Below are 22,067 nucleotides of genomic sequence, written 5' to 3' on the forward strand. Positions count from 1 at the left end.
TTTTTTCCCTATACCAGCGTGTCCATTTCTTAGGGAGGAAAGAATAGTTGTCTGAAGTTTTCACAATTATCATGTCTCTTTTACAAAGTAGAAATGGTATATCAATACTGGTATATTATTAAAATACAGTATCTGAGTAAAAAGACTATATAGCTCATTCAAATTACCCTGATGAGTTTGCTGGTGAGGCTTCCTCCCCTTCCACCTGAGTAGCCGTTGGTGACATAAGAAAGTATACCAGTGATGTGCACAAAATGTGAATGCAATAATTCAACAACCTCCAGGATTACAAACACTTATGCTTTTACTGTATGACTGCTATGCTGAACAATAAGATTAACAAAAATAAGGAACCCTTTGCAGCAATTCACTAAGAGAGGGCAGGCCATTCAATATAGGCACATTTTTTTATCATTTCCTACGTGACTTGTTCTCGTATGCAAAAAAAATTTACCTTACCTTCTCCAGTAACTATATGAAGAAGTAATGTTACAAGAAAACAAAAAAGTGTGTCAGACACCTCAGGTCATGTGGTATTGTACATGAAGGAATTTAATGTACTGAACAACTCAAGTTAACTGTCCATGTGGTGCACTGCATGTGCTGAAAGGCCTGTCCTCCCTTAGTGACTCATTGCAAATTGTACCATTTCTCAGCAAGCCTTATTGAGTGGTAAGCAGAGTACCATCACAAAAACCAAACGAGTCTCATCATGGAACCCTTGTACATTCGGTACATCTTATCCGATACAATTTCTCATGTTATTGTCAGCCTAACTGGTAAAGAGGGAGTGGCTTTTTGGTGCAAACATCCCTTGTTAATCTGAATGGACTGTACATAATAATAATACATATATGATATCTGATGTGCCAAAATAAAAATAATTCAGTAGTATACGTAGCTATTGTGCTGAGGACCTGACACCAACTGTTAACATTTCTCATCTTATCACAATGCATACAACATAAAACATCACTTAGTTTACAACATAAAACATCACTTAGTTTATCAATGTCATTATGTGTGATTCTTCACAACATTCCTGTGTTCAGTAACGCCACTTAGTTTTCCATACATACATATGCATATATACTATTTACAAAGTTATTAATCTAACCAAAGTTATGCACCATACAAGTGAGACTGTCACCACAGGACAGCCACATTCATTGTACAGTACTAACTGCAAGCTTAAATGTATCCTCATGTCATGGACAACCACATTCACAGTAGTTTTAACTGCAAGCTTAAATGTACCCTCATGTCATGTTTTGCATAGTGTTTTTTCTTTCTTTCTTTCTTATATTAGTGAGACAGATTCCCTCCCCACAAAAAAAATATCTTTACTCACCCCCAGATTTGTGCTACCTCTAACAGTGAAGTTAATCAATGTTACACTTAATAAAATGATGATTGATTATTTTACTTCTAATTTTTTTTTATATATCATATATTTATCCCCATCTTTCATTATGCAGTTATATGATCTAACAATGTATAAAAAGGAAAGGCACTTGCCTACAATTTTCTTAGATACAAGATACAGTGAGATTCTATTGTCTGGAGGGATGTTATCACATTATCATTCCCTAGGTGATGCAATGACCAAAGTGCACACAACAGGAACCAAGATGCCTAACAGATGAATTCTCCTCACTTGAAGGCAGAGTTAGTAGCTACAGTACACTGAGGTCAGATGCAAAACACGTGTGAACTTTTTCCTGTATGAATATTAATAATCTTGACTCCTACATTTCAGTTTAAGTTACAGACTATGAGTATTAATGATGTTAACTCCTACAATTCTGATTAAGATATAACATAGTAGCATATTAAAAATAAAGAATAATTCATGGCCATATTGTTGCTTTCTTGCTCTCAATGAAACCAAGAACATTCCCTCTTAAATCTGGAAGCCTTCAACACACACACACACACACACACACACAATTAATTTGTGCAGCACCAGTTGTTGCTACTATTCCAAGAGTTCCTATGTGATGCAGATATATTGAAACAAACAATTTCTGAGGTGTGAGAGGTTAATGAAGACTCGGTATAAGCCAGCACTAACCCTTTGAACCTTCGTGCAGCAACCACGAGGATACAAGACAGAGTCACATGTGATTACTAACCCATGCATATTCTTTCTATATGGCTCTCTTCCTTAAAATCAATTTGTGCTTGTAATTTATCAGGCTCTCTCTGAGAATGACACATGATAACAACACTTATGCTTCTGCTTCTGTCATATATTCATGACTTCTATTTTCTCAGCCTAACAAACTCAAGGTCAAACAGTGAGAAACAATGAGAAGACTAATAATCTAAACCCCCTTGTCACACATACTCTTTCATGATTTCTGCTAGTCTCAGCCAAGACTTTACAGTATCAAACAAGTATTCTAAAACAATGAGAAAACTTACCTGTGTCTCTTGTCATACACTTTCTTTCATGACTTATATTTTCTCCCAAAACTTCCTAATGTTAAGCAATTATTCTGAACCAAGGGCAAAACTGATCCAGGGCAAAGTAAGACAAGTTTGATGGGAGGTGGTATCATCAATACAACAGGCTGAGATCATGCCAGGCACACACTTCTCAACATGGGCAAGTGACCGCCAGTGAACCCAGGATGGCATGTAGGTGTGTTGCTCACTGGGGAACACTTAGTAGGTTGGGTTGTAAGGTGGAGGCTGCTTCTCTGTGTACATGGGTGGCTGTTCACCTGAAAGAAAGGGACACTGAAGTAGAGGTAATACAACTGGAGGGATAAAAATATTGGAGCTGGAGGAGAGGACAACAGAGAAGGAAAGTATATCAACTAGGAGGGATCTGGACATTTAGAGATGTGAAAAGGGGATGACATCAGACCGACATCTTTCCACCAGGGGCTGACGAGGCTAAGAGTATGAATAATGTGTGTGTTGCTTTTACTGGGTCACTCCACATGGAAATGCTGGCCTGGTACATACATATAGATTGATATAGACAGATTAATAAGTGGCTAAAGATATCTACAACGAGAGGACAAGTAGTAATTGCAGATAAGGTGAAGTAAAAGAGTCTCACTTGATGACAAGTAATAGGGACGACTTGAGAAATAGAGGAAAGATTGCTTACCTGGGTAGCCTGTAGGTGGGTATGCCTGGGGAGGGTAAGGGGCTGGGGCAGACTGCATCCCCATGGGCTGTGTTGGGTACGGGGCTTGCTGCTGGGGTACGGCTGGGTAAGGCTGGGGTGCATAAGTCTGTGGCTGGCTCTGGAGTGGCTGCATCACTGACACTTCAGGATTGGCTGGTGAGGGAATGGACTCTGAGAACAATACACTGGTGCACTCACCCTCCCAACAGAGGGAAATTTGAGTTGTATGGCTGAGTACTGATGCATTCCCCAAGTACAGTAAAATTCCTCTCATCCGGCATTCGAGTATCCGGCAGCTTCAAGTATCCGGCACATTTTTCCCCAAGCCTTAAAATCAATAAAAAATCAATGTGTACTCATAAAATCGATTAAAATTCCCGCGCGAGGCATACTTTGTCCCCTCGCCACCAGACGCACTGCTTCGCGCCACCCGCGGCCCACTGCACTGTGTTTACTCAGTGACTCAGTCCCGCGTGTGCACTGTTTATCGCCTGACACCTTCATCATGCCTAAAGTTGTAGAAAAGAGGAAGCGTGTTGTGCTTACACTTAAGCAGCTGATCAGATCAGCTGCTGATTAAGATCAGTTGATCTTTGTTATGGTAAGATGCGTGAGTGTAGGGTGGTGATTGTGGACATAATTTCACTTCTATTCAAGTATCTGGCAATATTCAAGTATCCAGCATGTCGGCAGTCCCATTGATGCCGGATAAGAGGGATTTTACTGTATTGTTCAACATGAAGTTTTTGCCATCATCTCATTCAAGAAAAGCAGAATGGGCAACATAAATACACTCTGTCAGGCTAGTGTAAAACATAACACTTGAAAATGCCAAGTTATACAGTGTGTATGTTAAAAATGAGCTGACTTTTTTGCTACAGATCCCACCACATTTGACATAATGAAGTCATAAAAATAACAATAGTGGCTTACAAGTAATCTTTTATTTTTTTACATAATTTGTAGTTTGAGATAACTTGCAAAGAAAAGCACAAATTAGTGAATAATCTGAGTTATCAGTGCAGTAAATATCCAGCAAAACAACAGAAAACACCGTCATGAAGCCAAGTCTTGCGAAAACTTACGGTTGTGAACTGTTCCTCGGTTACGCTGCTTGTAGAGGAGACAGAATGGGCAGCAGCAGCAGCAGACAATGCACAGCACAATGATGGTGATGATTATTGCAGCAATCACACCCAGGATTGTTGGCAAGCTGCACACAATAGAGCAATCATTAGAAACATGAGTACCTAATTGTTTAATGAGGTGAGATAACTCTGTCTGTAGACACTCACATGCTCATCAACTGTACACAGGATGTGGAGAAAGTCAAGAATTTAAAGCTAAGTTGGATAAGAGACAAGCCAACATTAGCTAAAATCCTGAATTCCACAAAGGTTAATATGTATGAATATAAACACACAAAGACACATGATGCACAAGAGGTGGTCAATTATGTATTCTGATAAAATGTACAGTATAGATGGTGATACACTTTGAGGGCCATATTTTACATTTAAATTAACAAAATAAGCCTCTACTGGGACCAACAAACCTCCACCATGTTTGAGAGCTTTATTAGTGGCAACTTAAGTAACTCCTAGTAATGAGATGTTGGGCCATTCCATTATTTATTTCTACTAGGATATTTCAATGACTTCACATCAGTAATGCTCTTCCCACGTGACCAAATTTGGCAGATCAAATAGAAAAATTTTCTGAGTGCTGTAGCTGCATGCAACAATACATCTTATTTCGTCTTCTTATCTTGGAAATAATAACAACTGTGAGGGAGTTTGCCAGCCACGGCCACACAACCACCACCTCATATAGGGATCCAATATGCAAATTCATGTTAACTGATAATTTTGTAACAATTTATATTTGAAAATATCAACCTTTAACCTTTACTTTGTGCATATATTAAACATTTTCATCATGACAGAATGCATGGCCCTGGAAGTGCACCAGCATCCCTGAAGCATCCCTCTAGTCCACACTGCTGGCCAGCCCTGGTGCCAATGCAACCAGAGCTGCTGGAACCAAGATGGGAGGGCTTTGCAGAGTTAGCATGGAAAGGAACAGATATGGACCATCATATACATAAGGATGGACAAATGGATTATCTAAATACACAGTGCACTATTGGGTATTGGTTAGCCTTATCAATGATACATGAGTCCATGCATAGCAAGCAAACATGCACAAGAAAGATAAGCATAAACAACAACTGTGATATGTTGCCAGATCTGTGTTGTGCAAACATAATCTGTATGTAAAAAAATGCCAAACTAAAAAAAAAAAAAAAAAAAAAAAAAAAAAAAAAAAAAAAAAATCACACCTATCCCATTCTTTCAGCCTTTTAGATGTAGTAGCTTAATGGAACACACAATAGATACAATGAAAGGTTAGTGTTTCATTACAAAGAGAGAGAGAGAGAGAGAGAGAGAGAGAGAGAGAGAGAGAGAGAGAGAGAGAGAGAGAGAGAGAGAGAGAGAGAGAGAGAGAGAGAGAGAGAGAGAGAGAGAGAGAGAGAGAGAGAGAGAGAGAGAGAGAGAGAGAGAGAGAGAGAGAGTGTCTGTCATGGATGCCTTCATGTTGAGTAAATATGATAAGGAGTCTTAGCCAATACATCAAGGTATTCTGCTGCTGCTCATCACACGTCCCAGACTCCATTGCCCATCATGCACCTGGCCTGCTCACTACTGCTACTGGCAGTCCTCACACTACCTTTCACAGACAAACATATACACACACACACACACACACACATGCTTAATGATGTCAGGAGGGATTGCATTCCTGTCTCTTAGGTGACCACATTCCTGGTTTATGTTAAGTTTATCCAAAATTATTCCTCTAATTTAAGTATGCCATCCACCATTTAAAAACTTTCTGATGTTATTGTGAAATATATTTTATTTTTTCTTGGTTAGGATAAAGAACACAGTAAGTTATCCATCATAATTGGCAACTACTGTATACAAAGTCACCACAAGCAGGTACAGCATTTTGTGGCACTGTACAGGAGCAATGAGACATGAGGTTTAGTATTATATCAGCTTTCAGGGAGAAAAGATCTTAATTATGGAGGGAAGGGGCTTGCAGAATGCAGGTAATGACAGTTTTCCTTTCCACAGAGTGATTCCAAAGCTTGCCAAGCCTTTGAGGAGAGTGCACTGGAAGCCACGCAGCTGTACACTTACTGCCCGCCTGTTGGGTCCAGCTTTTTACTGGCCTTCTCTTTAACTTTATCTTTGACCTTTTGTTTTGCCTTAGCTTTGGTATCTGACACAGTGCTATTGATCTTGGCCTTCACTTTGTCCGTGACATCCTTCACTTTGCCACCAATTGCAGTCTTCACCTTGTCCTTGGTGGCCCTCATTGTGTCATTCAGCTTAGCTATGGCACGCTGCTTTGTGTCCCCAGCCTGGACTTGGGCCAGAGCCAGGGGGATTGAAGGGACTCTGCCAATACCAGGGTGCAAGCTTTACCCACCAGTACACACTGCTCCTTGAATGTGTGCATTGACACACTGCAAGGGATGGCACATGCCAGTATGCACCAGAGAAAACACACACTGCTAAATTTAGTCTATATTCATATATGTACTACATCTATCAATATATACTTTGGTATATGTAATGAAAATAATCAAATTCTACATTATGAGCACCAACATGTCTCACTCACATATCCAAAATCATGTCTGGTCTCTTGGAGGAGGTGCACACACACACACAAACAACATACTAACTAGTACACATAATGGAAGGCAGGACTCATCCTTAAGCTCCTACTGTAAAGGCACAGTCACATGGGCCTACACCCCACATCTTCACTGCCCAGTGAACACAAGCTACTGCATGAAAGTCAAATTCACTATCCCTCGTCCAGCCCAGGATGTGAACCTGGAACCTCTCACAAGTGAGGTGACTGTACCAGCTACCACACCACTGTGCAGGTAAAGAGTGATAAAATATAACTCCTTACCAAAAACTAGTTCCCCTCTGGTGGGATGACAGCCTGGCTGTGCACTCTGCAGTCTAATGGGGAAGAGAACTGCCACTGTGCATTGTAAACACAATTAATGGTGGTTAATGAGATGACAGGGCATCTCTTCCTCTATTTCTATTACCACCATGTGGTGACACTAATATCTTGCTTTGGGAACCTCTCTCTTTGAGGGTGATTTCGATCCAAATGAAGCCGAGACAATTCCAAGCTGGTGACTGACAGTGTTTTGCCAAGCGCCTCAGGCAGCTGGAGAGGCTACACCACTTTGCTCCCGGGCCACTTGCTACTTCTGCTACTATGCTTTCTGAAGGTACTGTTTCCATCTTAACAAATCCTGATCCATCAAACAATAGGTCCAATGCCACAGAAGCTGCCTTGTGCAAGGTGTTCAGGGTGGCAGTGCTGCACCATCCTGAGGCCTCCCCATACACAGTGGATGGGATGGTGCTGCCACACACTAATATGCTTTGTATGTATACATTTGTACAGCTCAATGCACAGCTATTCTATATATGCCTGATACTATGTATAATCATACAGAAAATTATCCTTACTCTTGTGAATGCTAAATTTCTTAAAGTTTAGAGCAATTCCAACAATTTTGATACAGTCAGCAATCCTGGCTGTGTGAACTGTCACAAAGAGGTGCATGTCATGTTGTGATGGAAACTTTTCACCTTTACTCTGTAATCTTACACTATAATAACATTTTCAATATTTCTTTGTCAGTTCAATAAGCATACTATTCTGTATGACTGCACATCGTATGCATGAGTAGGACTACTTTTTATCATTACTCATGCTCTTCTTTATTCAATAGTTTGTTAACACATCAAATTTATTTATATTTAGGTTAACTTTAACTACTTATGAAAAAATTATCATTAATATAATAGTTATTATTATAATAATTATTATTATTGTTGTTACACACACACACACACATAAGAGGGATCAAACACTCCTTTCCTTATTTGAAAGAAAAGTAGTATAACATTTAAAATCTTAACACAAGAGCATTTCTACAGCCAGCACAGGTCCAGGCATGCACAACTACCTCATACTGGCTTTCATTCTGCACTCAGACACATCCACAGATGGCTTAATTATGAGAAAGTACAACAGAACTTGTCCCCATACTGCCGCAATGCCTTGCACACTGTGACTGCCAGTAAGCTTTACTGGGGATAACTCTATGGGAATGTAGCGATGCAACGTACCATTCACGACCAAATAAAAAGTGACATGACAGTGGTGACTCTGGGCCACCGACGCTTAGGTGACGGCCTCTCAGTGGGTTTATGCCCTAGCTACACATAAGAAAGCAGTGCTGACATGATCAATGGACTGTGCAGCGGATCCTCAGCTCATCCACAGACTAAAGCCGTTCATTATTAGGATGCGAGTCACCTGCGACAAACCAGCAGACTTACTGAGGTTTCACCATTTTTTCTTTAACCTTCTGCTTAACCTTCTTCTTAACTCTCTCCTTTAACCTGTCAACAGTGCCCTTAAACCCATCCTGAATGATCTTCATGGTGTGGTTGAGGTGGCCCTTCAGGCTGGTGAAGATGCCGCCGTCCTCCTCACTTGAATCACTCGATATCATTTCCACCAAGGGTGCAAAGTGACTCCCTTCCTGTCGCCCTATGGCTTCTCTGATAACAAAACCATTATCTGGCAAACGGTTTTATGGCAATGAAACCAATGACAATCCTAAATCAAAGTTAGTGGAATAAATGGTCAAGGATAATGTGTGAAAGAAAACAATGCTGGTAAATCTGTAAGTTGCATCCACAAAAGATCATGTACTGGAGCTCCAAGATTTCAAGTGTAAAAGATGAGTTGCAGTGTTACAAAGAATACCCTTCAATACTGTATCCATGGAAGAGCAAAGCAGTCACTGGGATCTCAAAGAGTGTACTGTTGATCTGCTCCAAACACCTGCAATGTTACACACACACAGTTATGGAGATGGGACAGTACAAGCTTAGCTCCTCTCCTGTATGTCACAATTAGGTAAATACAACTAGGTGAATACAAGCTTAAGGCTCTCTGGGCAGCAAGGGAGATGTTAAGTGTCACAGTAATCTCAGCATCAAAGGTTCATGGTGAAAGCTCTTCAAACAACTCAGAATTCTCCTTCAAATGAACCATCCACAAGAGTACTACAGCACCTTTCTTCACCACCTCCTACATAATAATCTACTCTTTTCATTCCCCACCACCATGTTTTCACACACTCTTTCCATGATTACAGTGGTTAGGTCTCATCACTTCAGGCCTCTACAACAGCTACACTCATGTGTGTGTGTGAACAAGATAACGCTCCTGAAGGTGCCATGCACAGCCCGGTACAGACTCAGTGCGATTACCACCATGGTGCGAGCCATCAATCAATAGTATTTCCCTTCTAGATTAGACTTAGCGTTAGGATTAATGTTAAGTATTTCCCCACCCCCTCTGTGCATTTTCTGTTTGTTAATTTCTGGAATAATAAACCGTTTATTATTATTATTATTATTATTATTATTATTATTATTATTATTATTATTATTGTTATTATTATTATTATGTTATTCCTTTTCACCTAATTTCTGATAATGTTTCTACTCCTTCCATTCTCTATAACCATGTTCTCAGACTCATAAGTTTGGTCGTATCACTACAGGCCTCTTACAGCTACACTCCGGTTTGTTATTCCTTTTTAACCAGATAATGCTCCTTCACCTTGCCTTTAATACTGTATCTGCTCTCTCCATTCTCCATAATCATGTTCTCACACATAATGTCATTATGCAGGTTTGTCTTATCACTTCTACTTTCAAACAGCTACACTCAGGTCTGCCATTCCTTCCTTTCCCTGTACACAATAACACTCACACTTTTTAACCAGGTAATAATTCTCACAGTACTACCTGCAGGATTATTCATGAAATTTTAGAAATGTATAACTTGTCTTTTGGTGATAAAATACGTTAATTTTCTTGGTGTTGGAATGGATACACATGTTTATTTTTTATCACCATCACTTCAACATTTTGTGAGCTACATTCACTGTAAAAGATCATGAAATGCATCAAGAGCTCAGAAATTTCTATCTAGGATAAGGTTCTCCTTCTCTGCTCTGCTAGAGACAGCATTATCTAAGAGGTCTAAAAAGCACAGTGTTATCTACAAGATAAGGGATCATACCCAGGTTTCAATGACAAAATCTAGGTCAAGCAACAAAAAAAATGTTTGAAGGCACACATACCCTGATTGAGGCCACTCATGTGTGGGCTGTTCAAAGAAACTCAAGGATTTAGAGAGCTTCAGTCTAACACATCAACAGTACTGTTACTGACAAACAGAACACAATGTCCTTAAGACTACAAGTTATTCACACATTCCTGCTTTACACCAAGTTTTAATGTATTGTGCCTGGCTCTGAAATGTCCAAATGTTGATGACATGAAGACAGTACAATTATAACAGCCCCACAGTCCATTGCCATATTATGAGGACAAATTCTCCATGGTGGGCACTGATGCATGCATTACTGTGTAGATTCAATGGGTTTAGTGCAACAGCACCAGACACAGAGATTAGAGTTAGCATAATAAAGACCACATAAACACCAAATAAAACAATATAAATCAAATATAATACTAGTAGTAGTAGTAGTAGTAGTAGTAGTAGTAGTAGTAGTAGTAGTAGTAGTAGTAGTAGTAGTAATAATAATAATAATAATAATAATAATAATAATAATAATAATAATAATAATAATAATAATAATAATGATAATAATAATAATAATAACAATAATGTTTCTATTACCTGTTACTGATGAAATAAACACAACACATCAGTTAAGAGTAATCAAGCTTCTTCATAAACAGAAAATGAAGGAAGAAATCTTAACATACAGTAAACCCTCCAATCTGGTGAACATTTCAGACTGCACAAGCCTTGGTAAACCCTGCGAGCCAAAGCTCACTGCCACAACAGGAAAACTTGGCGTCATTTCCTCATTTATGCTGATATTCTGTACTTCCTGACTGGTTGATATTAACTGTTCATCAGGCACACACAAGCCAAGATAAGCTTATATACAGAGTTATGCTGAGTGTACATGGGTGACTCTTGCTTTACATGATATATAGGGACTTCCAGGCATTATGTAAACAGAAACTGTGTTAAAAATAAATAAATAAAAAATAATGAGAAAATATGAGTTTGGACATTTTGTCTTTAAATTTATTTACATACATGATAAGTGAATAATACTAATCCCTAAAGTTAATCTTTGTTTATTAATCTTAACTTTAAATACAAAAGCCAAACAACAAGAAATGCAGAATAAAAAAAAAGGAAAAATTTCCTAGATATTTACATTTGTACAGGACAAAAGAGTGGCTGACCTAATTGTACTAAGTGAAAACTGTGTAAATTTAATAATAATAATAATAATAATAATAATAATAATAATAATAATAATAATAATAATAATAATAATAATAATAATAAAAAATGGTGTAAACTGAACGAGCTGCATCCAGCAAGAATCTGAGGCAGCCCTCACCCAGCCATCACAACCATCCCTCTCCCTCCTTGCTTGCCTCCAGCACAGCCTCTACTACCTTCTTTGCCTCCACTGCCACCACTACATCTACAACTGGCCCTGCCATCCCTTCCCCTGCCTCCTGTACATTCTGAGCAAAGCCTTCTATGCACCAAGTCCATACACAGCTTAGTCATATCCATCCCCCTCTCACTTCAGTTCCTGCACATTCACACACAAACACACATATTCTCTCTCTCTCTCTCTCTTCTTCACCTCTTACACATAAAAGATCATCTCACACAAGGGAGAAAAGTGAGAAAAGCACTATTATCACCACTAGTAATGCAGCAGCAGCAGCATGAACAGACTGGCATGCTGGCCCCCTAAACAACTACATGCACTTGGTGCATGACACAGCTTAAGCTTGGCTGATTCAAAGCTGTAAGTTTCAGCACAATATGGCAGCTAGATTTTTCCATCACAAACAATGGATAAAGGGCACCAGAGCAGATTTTCAAATTGTGGCAGAAGGAAAAAACAGTGTGATGCAAGGCAGTGGCAGTACAGTGCTGCAGCTCACTTCAATTGATTTATTTATGTATTTTTTTTATGTAAGAGGGACACTGGCCAAGGACAAAAAGTGAAAAAATAAGGCCCACTGAGGTGCCAGTCCAAAAAAAAAGATGCCAAAAGAATTATCCAAAAATTGGAGGATAAGTATCTTGAAGTAGCAGCACAGTGGATCAGAACCAAATTATCACTGACTTTATGTGATGTTTAAATGATACCCGACTGCATTCACACATAACACATTTTGTGATGAATATGACGGGCAATGTCTGAGGCACTGTGGTCTGTTACCAAAGGTTACCAATGGTCTGAATACTAATCTGGTGAGCCATTTTCTATTCTATCACAACCCTTGGACTGGTCACACCAAAAGTTGCCAATATGGAGGGTTTACTGCACAGGAGAAATGCCATAGATTAATAGCAAGGTAAGGTATAATTTGATTAAAAAAAAAACAGCAGTTATATCATTAATCACTCACTTGTCAAGAAATTCCTCTATAATTTCCTCTTGTGCAGATGATGAGCAGCAGTACTTATTGTCTCCCAGGCCGCAACAGAAGACGTCACTAGGGTTGCCTCCTGGCTCGGGGCAATTGAAGTACAGCGTTGTGCCCCAAAAGTCCTCCTTCTCACACTGACGGCCTGAGCCTGCAACACAGAATAAGGGCGTGGAGAAGAGATGCAAGCTGGTGCTGGTAGTGGTCAGCACACACACTGAACACACTCAGGGTTTGTAACTGATGATAATGGCATGATAGAAAGATTAGGATAATGGTGGAATAAACACACCACTCGCTCTGCTCCCGAGAACATGGCAAACACCACTTGCCCAGCTCTATTTAATTTCTACCTCAGTTCTTGGGGCACCACAGAAAGAAAGGGAGGGATATGCAGCACCTGTTATCACAATCTCATATCTGTATCTTGTCCTATTGCTCCAATCCCTCCTCAGGATCCCCCTAAACAAAGGTGCCTCTGGTTCTCATGCTATACATGATAGAGAGATGGCCCACAAAAGGTAGTTAAGCCTTCCATCACCAGAATCTCATGCACTTTATATTTCTGCCTGGAACCATGCCACATCTGTTCTCCAACTAGCCAAAAACTCCTTCATTAATAAAAAGTGTCAATATCTTTCAAGATCTAACTCCCCTCATGACTTCTGGCATCTAGCCAAAAACATCTCCAATAACTTTGCTTCTTCTTTTCCTACTTTATTTCAACCAGATGGCACCACTGCTATCACATCTGGAGCAACTGCAGACGTGGACAGAGAAGAGCAGGATGACCATCAACCACAGCAAAACTGTGGTGATGCATTTCTGTACCTCCTCTGTACCAGTGCCCCCTCCTCAACTCACAGTGGGCCCTCACCCCCTCCAGGTGGTCCGATGTGCCAAGCTTCTCGGAGTCACGGTGGACGACCAGCTGACCTGGAAGCAGCATGTCGCCAGCACCATAAGATCTGCTACCTATAGGCTGTACATGCTGCGCAGACTCAGGTCGCTTAGGACGCTGACAGATGAGTTAAGGGGGGTGTACCTCACCTTCATCCTCCCCAAACTCACATATGCCTCCCCAGTGTGGTCCTCCTCCCTCACACACACTCAACAGCTACAGCTGGAGTGTGTGCAGAAAAGGACATGCAGGGTCATCCTTGGCCCTGCCTACACCACCTATGATGAAGCCCTGACCACCCTGAGTTTGTCTAGACTATCCACCAGGCACTGAGAGGCTCTGGAGAAGTTTGGAAGGGGACTACTGCATCATCCATGTCTCAGACACACACTGCCACCTGACGCGCCTTGCCTGGTCCGTGCCACCAGACACCACAACAAGATAACGCCCCTAAAGGCGCCGCGCACAGACCGGTACAGACTCAGCACAATTACCACCATGGTGCGAGACATCAATCAATAGTATTTCCCTTCTGGATTAGACTTACCTTTAGGATTAATGTCAAGTATTTCCCCACCCCCTCTGTACATTTTCAGTTTAACTGCCTGAATAATAAACCGCTTATTATTATTATTATTATTATTATTATTATTATTATCTATTTCTAAAGCTGAACTCTTCACTCAAACCTTTGCTAAAAACTCTACCTTGGACCTAAAAACTCTACCTCTAACATTTCATGCAGGGAAGCCACAGAACACTTGACTTCTGATCTTTCTAAAATTTCTGGTTGTGGCAGAGCAAATTTGGTATTGCTCAATGCCTCAAAAACTCAATTCCTCCATCTATCAACTCGACACAACCTTCCAGACAACTATCCCCTCTTCAATGAGACTCAACTGTTCCCCCTCTTCTACACTGAACATCCTCGGTCTGTCCTTTACTTGTAATCTGAACTGGAAACTCCACATCTCATCTCTAGCTAAAACAGCAAAACCAGCAGGCAGGTGTTACAAGAGGGGCACAGCGAGCAGTGAAGGTTGTATTGTGTCACCACGACCACTTCCAAGCTTCCGGAGTGAGGCCCGTGACTCACTGTACAAGGTCACATTTTGTCACGCCCTCACGAAGTTTTCCTGCCCGTCTTTAAACTCCCCTAAAGCCCCTGAAATCCACACAACACCCATACAGAGCCACATAGGAGCCACACTGCAAAAACACACACACAGCAACAGCCTCCTCCTCCCACACACACACACACACACACACACACTGCTGACATTTGCCTAAGTTAGCACACCCATCACGTCCACACCCATCCCAGTCATCACGTCTCACTCACCCGTGGCTGCGAGGCTCAGCACTACCACCACCACCTTCATGAGTCTGTCCATGCTGCTACACGTCGAAGTTGTTCCGTCCGTCTTTGTAGCCGTGAACGAGCAACACACCTGCCTCTTCTCTCTTTGCTCTGCCGTCTGTCGTCCGCACTCCGAAGGGTTGCCAGATGTTTGAGAAGAAATTTCAGGAGAATATTAAGAAAATTCAGTAGATATAGGTAAAAATTCGGTAGACTCACTAATCTATATCTATCTATCTATCTATCTATCTATCTATCTATCTATCTATCTATCTATCTATCTATCTATATATATATATATATATATATATATATATATATATATATATATATATATATATATATATATATATATATATATATACTTCTACTTTTAACACTTTTAAACCTTAATAATTCTAATACCGTTTATTTTATTTCTGGCCTTTATGCATTGTTTTCTAAGACGGAGAACAGAACTAACTATAGCTCCTATTTTTTTTTTTTTCGTTCTGAACTTAAAGCTTCGATCGTTTTTTAGAGAGAGAGGGAACTGACCTGCAATAATTCGGGATTGCCAGATCTCCCGATATTTCGTCAGATCTGGCAAGTGTCTATCTGAATGTCTGTGTCCTTCACTGATTCATTCCTACTCCTGTCATTACAACGGTGCTGCTTTCACATATATATAATCTCTCTTTCTGTTTTCTAAGCTTGTTTCTATTTATATTCCTTACTCTGGACAACATGTGAAGTAATATTAACGTTTTCACTGAATTATGTTAGGCTATTAGGATATTAACATTTTTATCTCGGATACATAATTATATTGTGACTTCTTTTCCTTTCCCTTTATCCCGTTATCTCTATATAACACGCATTGGTATTTCCCAGTAACGTCCCTGTATTTAGATGCCTGAAGAGCATGACATATCATAACCCACTCTCTTTTAATGTCAAGACAACGCTTTCTTTTTTTGCTAGACTCGGTGTTTCTCTCTTTGTGCTGATGAGACAATTGAGAGAGAGAGAGAGAGAGAGAGAGAGAGAGAGAGAGAGAGAGAGAGAGAGAGAGAGAGACTACCCAATACTGATTCTCTGCATGTTCATTATCCTGAATTGGGTAATGGAAGCAACATTCACTGGCTTGTCAATTTCTTGTGACGTTAAATGTACTGATGCTTCCCGGGAATTTCCTTTGAGTGTGCGCGGCTCCGTGTTTCCCCAGGCCAGACGTGCCCCCTTAGAAGATGACATGAATGAGTAAATAAAGTGTACGTGTTGTTATGTTCCTAAGAGAAACCTTTAAAAGATCAGATGGATTTATGGATGAGGATGACAGATGGAAATAGTCCACTCATTCTCATATATATTTCCTGAAATCTTTCTCGTGGCTATGTTGTATTCCCGAAGTATTGTGACTTCATAAAAATCTCTTATTGAGCCATTCTTTGCATCATATTTTTTTTTCTACACACAATGCTATTATCACGCTACACAATATTTCCTTCTTAGTAATGCTAGCCGCCATGCTTACCGTGCCGCACTTCACACACTACTGGCATCGTCGGGCACGCCCACATTTTCATCAAAGGATTATGGGGCGAGGCCATATGAACAATATTCATAGGCAGACCCGGTAGAATTTGTCCACCAACCGGGATGCCCGACGGACACGCCCGCCCGTCTGGACAAGTAGTATTTAATTCATTCGTTTCTCTATAAATTTTGAAAGTGACATAGTAAGAAAATGCAAGGAAGAGCCCGAACTCTACTGCAATGTGCCAGCTCTCAGTGTGTCAGCCTCACCTCATCTCACATTACAAAGATGTCTTCAGCATGTCAATCTCTCCTCTATCACCTCAAGCAAAGCTGTCTTGTGCGTCAGCCTCACGTCACCTCTCAAGGACATCCCCCGTGTGTCATCTGTTCCTCACTTCCCCTCCACACCTCCACACTGTGTCAGTTCCTCACCTCACAGAAGGTTCATCTGGTCTGATCCCCGAGGCGTCCCTTGTGACCGAGTGTTACCAAGAAAACAAATTTATACAAATATCTTATATTCACTAAGAAACATTTATACATATTCCTCTCCGCTGTTATTGCTCACAGAATCTTCTCGTATAAAGTACACCTAACGTAATACATCGCCGCCTTAATTACACCTGCAGATATATTACAGTATTATACAAGATTCCAAACACACACAAAATATATCTCACTCCCAGTGACAATCACCAGTGACACAATGGAGTTTTGACTCGTTGTCATTCAACTTTTTTTTTCTTTCTTTTCATCTTTTTAATGGAAAAGAAAATGTTCTGTAGTTGGCTGTGTGTGGGGGGCTAGCCATCCGTGGGGCGTGAACACAGCGGTGCACCGCGTGTCACTCACGCCAGTCCCGGGCAGGGTTGGCAAGGCACACGTGTCCTAGTGGCACTGTCAACGCACCACTGCGTGCCGTCACCACCTCACGTCAAACATTTGTCGCACAAATTATATAAACTAATTAAAAATATATTATTCCAAATATATAATAAATAAATAACTTACAGGATAAAAACTCAAACCTGTAAGCAGTGTTGCCAAAACAGGTGTGTGTAGCTGCCTCCTGTGGCACCATGGGGCGCCTCACGTCCACACAATTTGAGTGACGTGCGCGTGTGACACAAAAACTGCAATTCCATGCTGAGGGTTGTCGTATGAAGCATATTTTGGGCAGTAGTAAAGCAAGTCACATATTAAAGGGCTAAACAGTGTGAACATTACCAAAACTGTGATATCTAACACGGCATGAAAGAGGATGCATAACAGACTCGCTCTCGTCCCAGGCTTCCATGGGAGGGACGCAGCGTGGGGTGTCTACATATAGCACAACATTCACTACAATTGCCTATTTGATATTGAAAGTTCTGATATGATCTTAAAGACATTACAATATAGTTCATTTTGGTTTTTGCTAGTTTTCACAGGCAGGGACCCTAACGATTCTAGATGACCTAAGCCCATGCCAACAACAGCCAATCACAGAATAGATATAGATACAAAACAATGTGACCGAGGAGTTCAATACATCACTTTTTACATCAGCTGAAACTAGAGTATGAAAGTATGAAAGACCAAGAATGGGGCATTCCAAGGACTGAACAAGATTTAGCACTGTCTTCAGATGACATTTGAAAATATTTTAACATTTAATTCTCAGGTTTTGCTCAACATTTAACATCATAGGCTATTGTCTATATTTATATATTTGTGTGTGTGTGTGTGTGTGTGTGTGTGTGTGTGTGTGTGTGTGTGTGTGTGTGTGTGTGTGTGTGTGTGTGCATTTTTCCATATATTAATGTATATCTGAATGTACACATAAAATAAATAAGTTACATTAAATTTAAAGAGTTTAAAAATTATTGTTAAGAAAATTACACAAATCTGTACAGTATTAATGACTGTCTGACATACCACAATGGAAATGAAAACTTAAGAGTAATTTTGGTAAATACATGAATTACTTCCATGAAAACTTAAACACTAAAGGAAGACACAAGGGTTTGTGTACTACCAGAGCAATCAAGAAATCACAGTTTCAAGTCTTTCTTTATCATCAATGGTTCACAATTTCTGCAATAAACCCCGAGTGCTTTCTGCATCGCCCTGAGCTCCCCGGGGCGACCAGTGGCGTCTGATGGCACGGAGGCACATGGCTCTGGATGCCAAATTAAGCTTTCTCACAGATTGTCACTGAATGTGCTAACTGCTACGATGTCAACTAATGTCAGGCTAATTTCTTTTACCTGAGATCAGGAGAGGCCAGCACCCAGTCAGTATCACGCACACTCAACATGCCTTGTAATGTGCTACACTTACCAGCTCCACTAAGGCACAAGTGAGAAGGAATACTGTCATCAATACAAGACCAGTGGACTACACATGACACCTTACGATCACCAGCACTGCCACAACACTTCTTTGGTTTGGGGAGACTGATACACTGGTGCCTTCCTGGAGGCTGTGCAGGAGGTCAGTGGGAGGCACCACGCTTGGGTACACTCAGGACATGAGAGCTTTTCCTTTTTTTGACTTGAAACTTTGTTAAAACGTCTTTCCAACAAGTAGATACGTTGTGTGAATATAACCATGTCACTTGATAATTTGTACTTGAAAAAAAATAAATAAAAAATAAAAGTAGGACAGAAAAGATCGAAGGGCGACAGACAAAATCAAGAATGTACGTATGGGAACAACAGATGCATTTCAAGATTACTCTGACACAATAATAGCATCCTATAGTCTATATATGCTCTATGTGGGGGAGGAGGAAGGGGGTCTAAAATTTTCTTTGGTTCGTGCATCACTTAACATCATTTTGAGATGGTGAAAAATACGATTAAAGGAAAAAATATTCAGCCATTAAGGAAGAGTTATCTTGTCCCCCTGGAGAAGAGTGCCATGATGGTAGTGGAGGTGGTGGTGCAAGATGCCTGCAGAGGTGATGAGAGAGAGAGAGAGAGAGAGAGAGAGAGAGAGAGAGAGAGAGAGAGAGAGAGAGAGAGAGAGAGAGAGAGAGAGAGAGAGAGAGAGAGAGAGAGAGAGAGAGAGAGAGAGAGAGAGAGAGAGAGAGAGAGAGAGAGAGAGAGAGAGAGAGAGAGAGAGAGAGAGAGAAAATTTAACAAAAAGCATAAGTGAAGTCATGAAAGAGTATGAGTACCAGTTTGTGCAAGTGGAGAACATGGATGGAAACAATAACATGAGCATTTAGAAGCAGAAGACAGCATGCCAGTGTGTAGACCAGAGAAACATGGGATGACAGACACAGAAAGGGGAGAGGAGGCTGGCTAGAACACAAGGGCTGATGAGCACTTACAAGCGAGAGGCAGCGTGCCAGTAGGTAGACTTGAGAGACATGGGATAACAGACACAGGAAGGGAAGAGGAGGCTAGCTAGAACACAAAGGCCATGACAGACGAGTTGTATGTACGTAGCTGTGTGGCTCAGCAAACTGCCGTCACCTGACAAAGGCTGACAAATGGAACTTTGAAACCTTAACAAGAATATGAGTACCAAAAGGCAGCAACCACAGCAAGCCTTATTTTGTATGGGAGGCAGCCAGCAATATACACTTGAGTTTATTTTAGCTGCAATGTATGGTTATTAGTGAGCACATGTACATATTGGGGTCATTTTAGCTGCAATGTACAGTTAGTAGTGAGCACATGTACACTTGGGGTCATTTTAGCTGCACCATTCAGTCAATAGTGAGTCAATGTACACTTAAGTTTTTTCAGCTGCAACATACAGTTTGAAGTGAGCACATGTACATTTCCGGTCATCTTAGCTGCAATGTTTACTGTCAGTGAGTGTACGTGGCAACAGAAATGAACAATAATCTGTTGCAATATCACCTAGCACTATCAGCCTCAGCGAGGGAAGCATCACCTCCTAACATTTCCATAACCTGACAGAATAATTGTGGGACAGAAGAGGGGGATGGGTGTACTGCAGGAGAGATAAAAGTCAAGAAAGGTCAAGATCACATTGCTGATTGGTGTGCATGTTAGTTTAATCAGGATAGTGTAGTGGTGAGCAGGAGAGGTCAAGAATATAAGTGAGTGGAGGAAAGGTCACACTCCATGGGTGCAAGTTGCAAGCAAGGGACCATAAGGCAGAATGGAATGTTGTTTATCAAGTTGCACATAATGAAAATGTCTAGACAGTTATCTCCTAAAATTTCCCATAAGAGATGAAGTGAAGGTCCTCAAGTGTAGTGTTCCGGTGCATACCTTGAAGGGACAGCTACAGTTAGGGCACACTATGAGACTTAGCAGTTCTTGTTCTGAGAAGGCACAACGAAGGAATAGTGAAGTCTGCAGCAACACTCTGGTCAAGGGAGCTTCTTCAAGGGGAAAGCATGGAGCTGTTGTGGCTCTTCCACAGGTAGTGTTCAGTGCACTCAGTAACTTCCCGAGCTGGGTAGCGGAGCCACCCACTACAAGTATTGAGTGTTGTGTGTGTCTATGCTGTGAACTTGTGAAAAAAGGATATTCCTTTCATGAGATGGGAACCCCTAATGGCTGAATGTTGGAAGGTTCCAGTTTTGAAGCAGAAATGACAGTAACACAATGTTGTGCAAACAACTGATACACATCACTGACACAGTCCAGGCATTGCAGGCGTGTATGTACACAGTCAAATCCTTTCCATCCAGACGAGTGGAGTACAGAGTGTGTCCCTGGGAGTATAACATACAGGGACTCAAGCTCATGTTGTTCTGTCTTTGCAATGACTTGAATACTTGGCAAACTTTAAATGATGGATATTTCTTGCCAGCAAAACTTCATCTTCTACTCTGTTCCAAAGTTGGTTCTGCTTTGGGAAAACTGACACTTTAAAACAGTTTAAACAAAATTTTTAAAATCTGCCTGAGTGATGTCTTAATGTCTCATCATCCTTTATCAGATGATCCTCTGTATATTCTCCAGCCCATTAATTATTCTCATTAGTTCATCACAACAGTAGACACACAGAAAGCCACATACAATGTCTGAATAAAAGAGATTTCACAATGTATACTTGCATGGATGTGCATATGTGTATAATACACACACACACACACACACACACACACACACAACTATATTAGTCTTGTCAGTTCAAGGTAATGGTGAGGGCAGACATCATTGATCCCCTTGGTGCACTGCTCCCTGTTTCATAAGCTTCCTGACGGCACCCACAGAGTCTTGGACTGCTCCTGGTCGACACACGCCTTCACCTGTGTGCTTGTGTAGGGCAAGTTGACGGCAGCCGTGGTCACCGCTGTCATGGAAACATGAGAGGAGGATGAGAGCATGGTATCATATTAATAGCATCAGTCTACAAAGGCATTACGTGTAAAAATATTAATTTGATCTGAATACATTTAACTTTATTTCTAGATACAAAAATTAGGTATATCTAAAAATGTTCTTCACTCTAAACATAAGATTTTGTATATGAATTCATTATTAGGGCACACAGGATGGACACAATGCCGCACCTGCCACACCTGCCTTGCAC

At 40.7% G+C, this 22,067-nt stretch overlaps 2 protein-coding genes across 12 annotated transcripts in view; both read right to left on the reverse strand.

The window, feature by feature from the left end:
- Positions 1-52: 52 nt before the first annotated feature.
- On the reverse strand, positions 53-15,181 carry LOC135091255 (protein shisa-5-like). 2 transcript variants are annotated; one of them, XM_063988722.1, is made up of 6 exons: positions 15,021-15,181; positions 12,760-12,928; positions 6,352-6,612; positions 4,231-4,358; positions 3,125-3,298; positions 53-2,729 (listed from the first exon to the last, which is right to left on the reverse strand). In XM_063988722.1, exons 1-6 carry the CDS (start codon positions 15,070-15,072, stop codon positions 2,671-2,673), a joined length of 843 nt encoding a protein of 280 aa, XP_063844792.1. In that variant the 5' UTR covers positions 15,073-15,181; the 3' UTR covers positions 53-2,670. The 2 variants fall into 2 exon arrangements, with proteins under 2 accessions (XP_063844792.1, XP_063844793.1); XM_063988723.1 differs by lacking the exon at positions 6,352-6,612 and adding an exon at positions 8,596-8,820.
- A 1,879-nt stretch (positions 15,182-17,060) lies between these two features.
- LOC135091258 (disks large homolog 5-like) overlaps positions 17,061-22,067 on the reverse strand; it is a 78,384-nt gene continuing 73,377 nt past the window's right edge. For all 10 annotated transcript variants that reach the window (XM_063988733.1, XM_063988728.1, XM_063988730.1 and 7 more), the window contains one exon: positions 17,061-21,827. In XM_063988733.1, coding sequence (XP_063844803.1) covers positions 21,721-21,827 — 107 coding nt within the window. In that variant the 3' untranslated portion in view covers positions 17,061-21,720. The remainder of the gene's footprint in view (positions 21,828-22,067) is intronic.

Source organism: Scylla paramamosain, chromosome 37 (assembly GCF_035594125.1).
Source record: "Scylla paramamosain isolate STU-SP2022 chromosome 37, ASM3559412v1, whole genome shotgun sequence".
NCBI classification, from domain to species: Eukaryota; Metazoa; Arthropoda; class Malacostraca; order Decapoda; family Portunidae; genus Scylla; species Scylla paramamosain.

Excerpts from the sequence above, each read along its gene's own strand:
- LOC135091255 (XM_063988722.1), bottom strand. The coding sequence starts at position 15,072 with ATGGACAGACTCATGAAGGTGGTGGTGGTAGTGCTGAGCCTCGCAGCC. Across the intron at positions 4,359-6,351 it reads CTGGACCCAACAGGCGGGCA|CTTGCCAACAATCCTGGGTG; the intron begins GTAAGTGTACAG and ends TATTGTGTGCAG. Across the intron at positions 2,730-3,124 it reads CCCACCTACAGGCTACCCAG|GTGAACAGCCACCCATGTAC; the intron begins GTAAGCAATCTT and ends CCTTTCTTTCAG.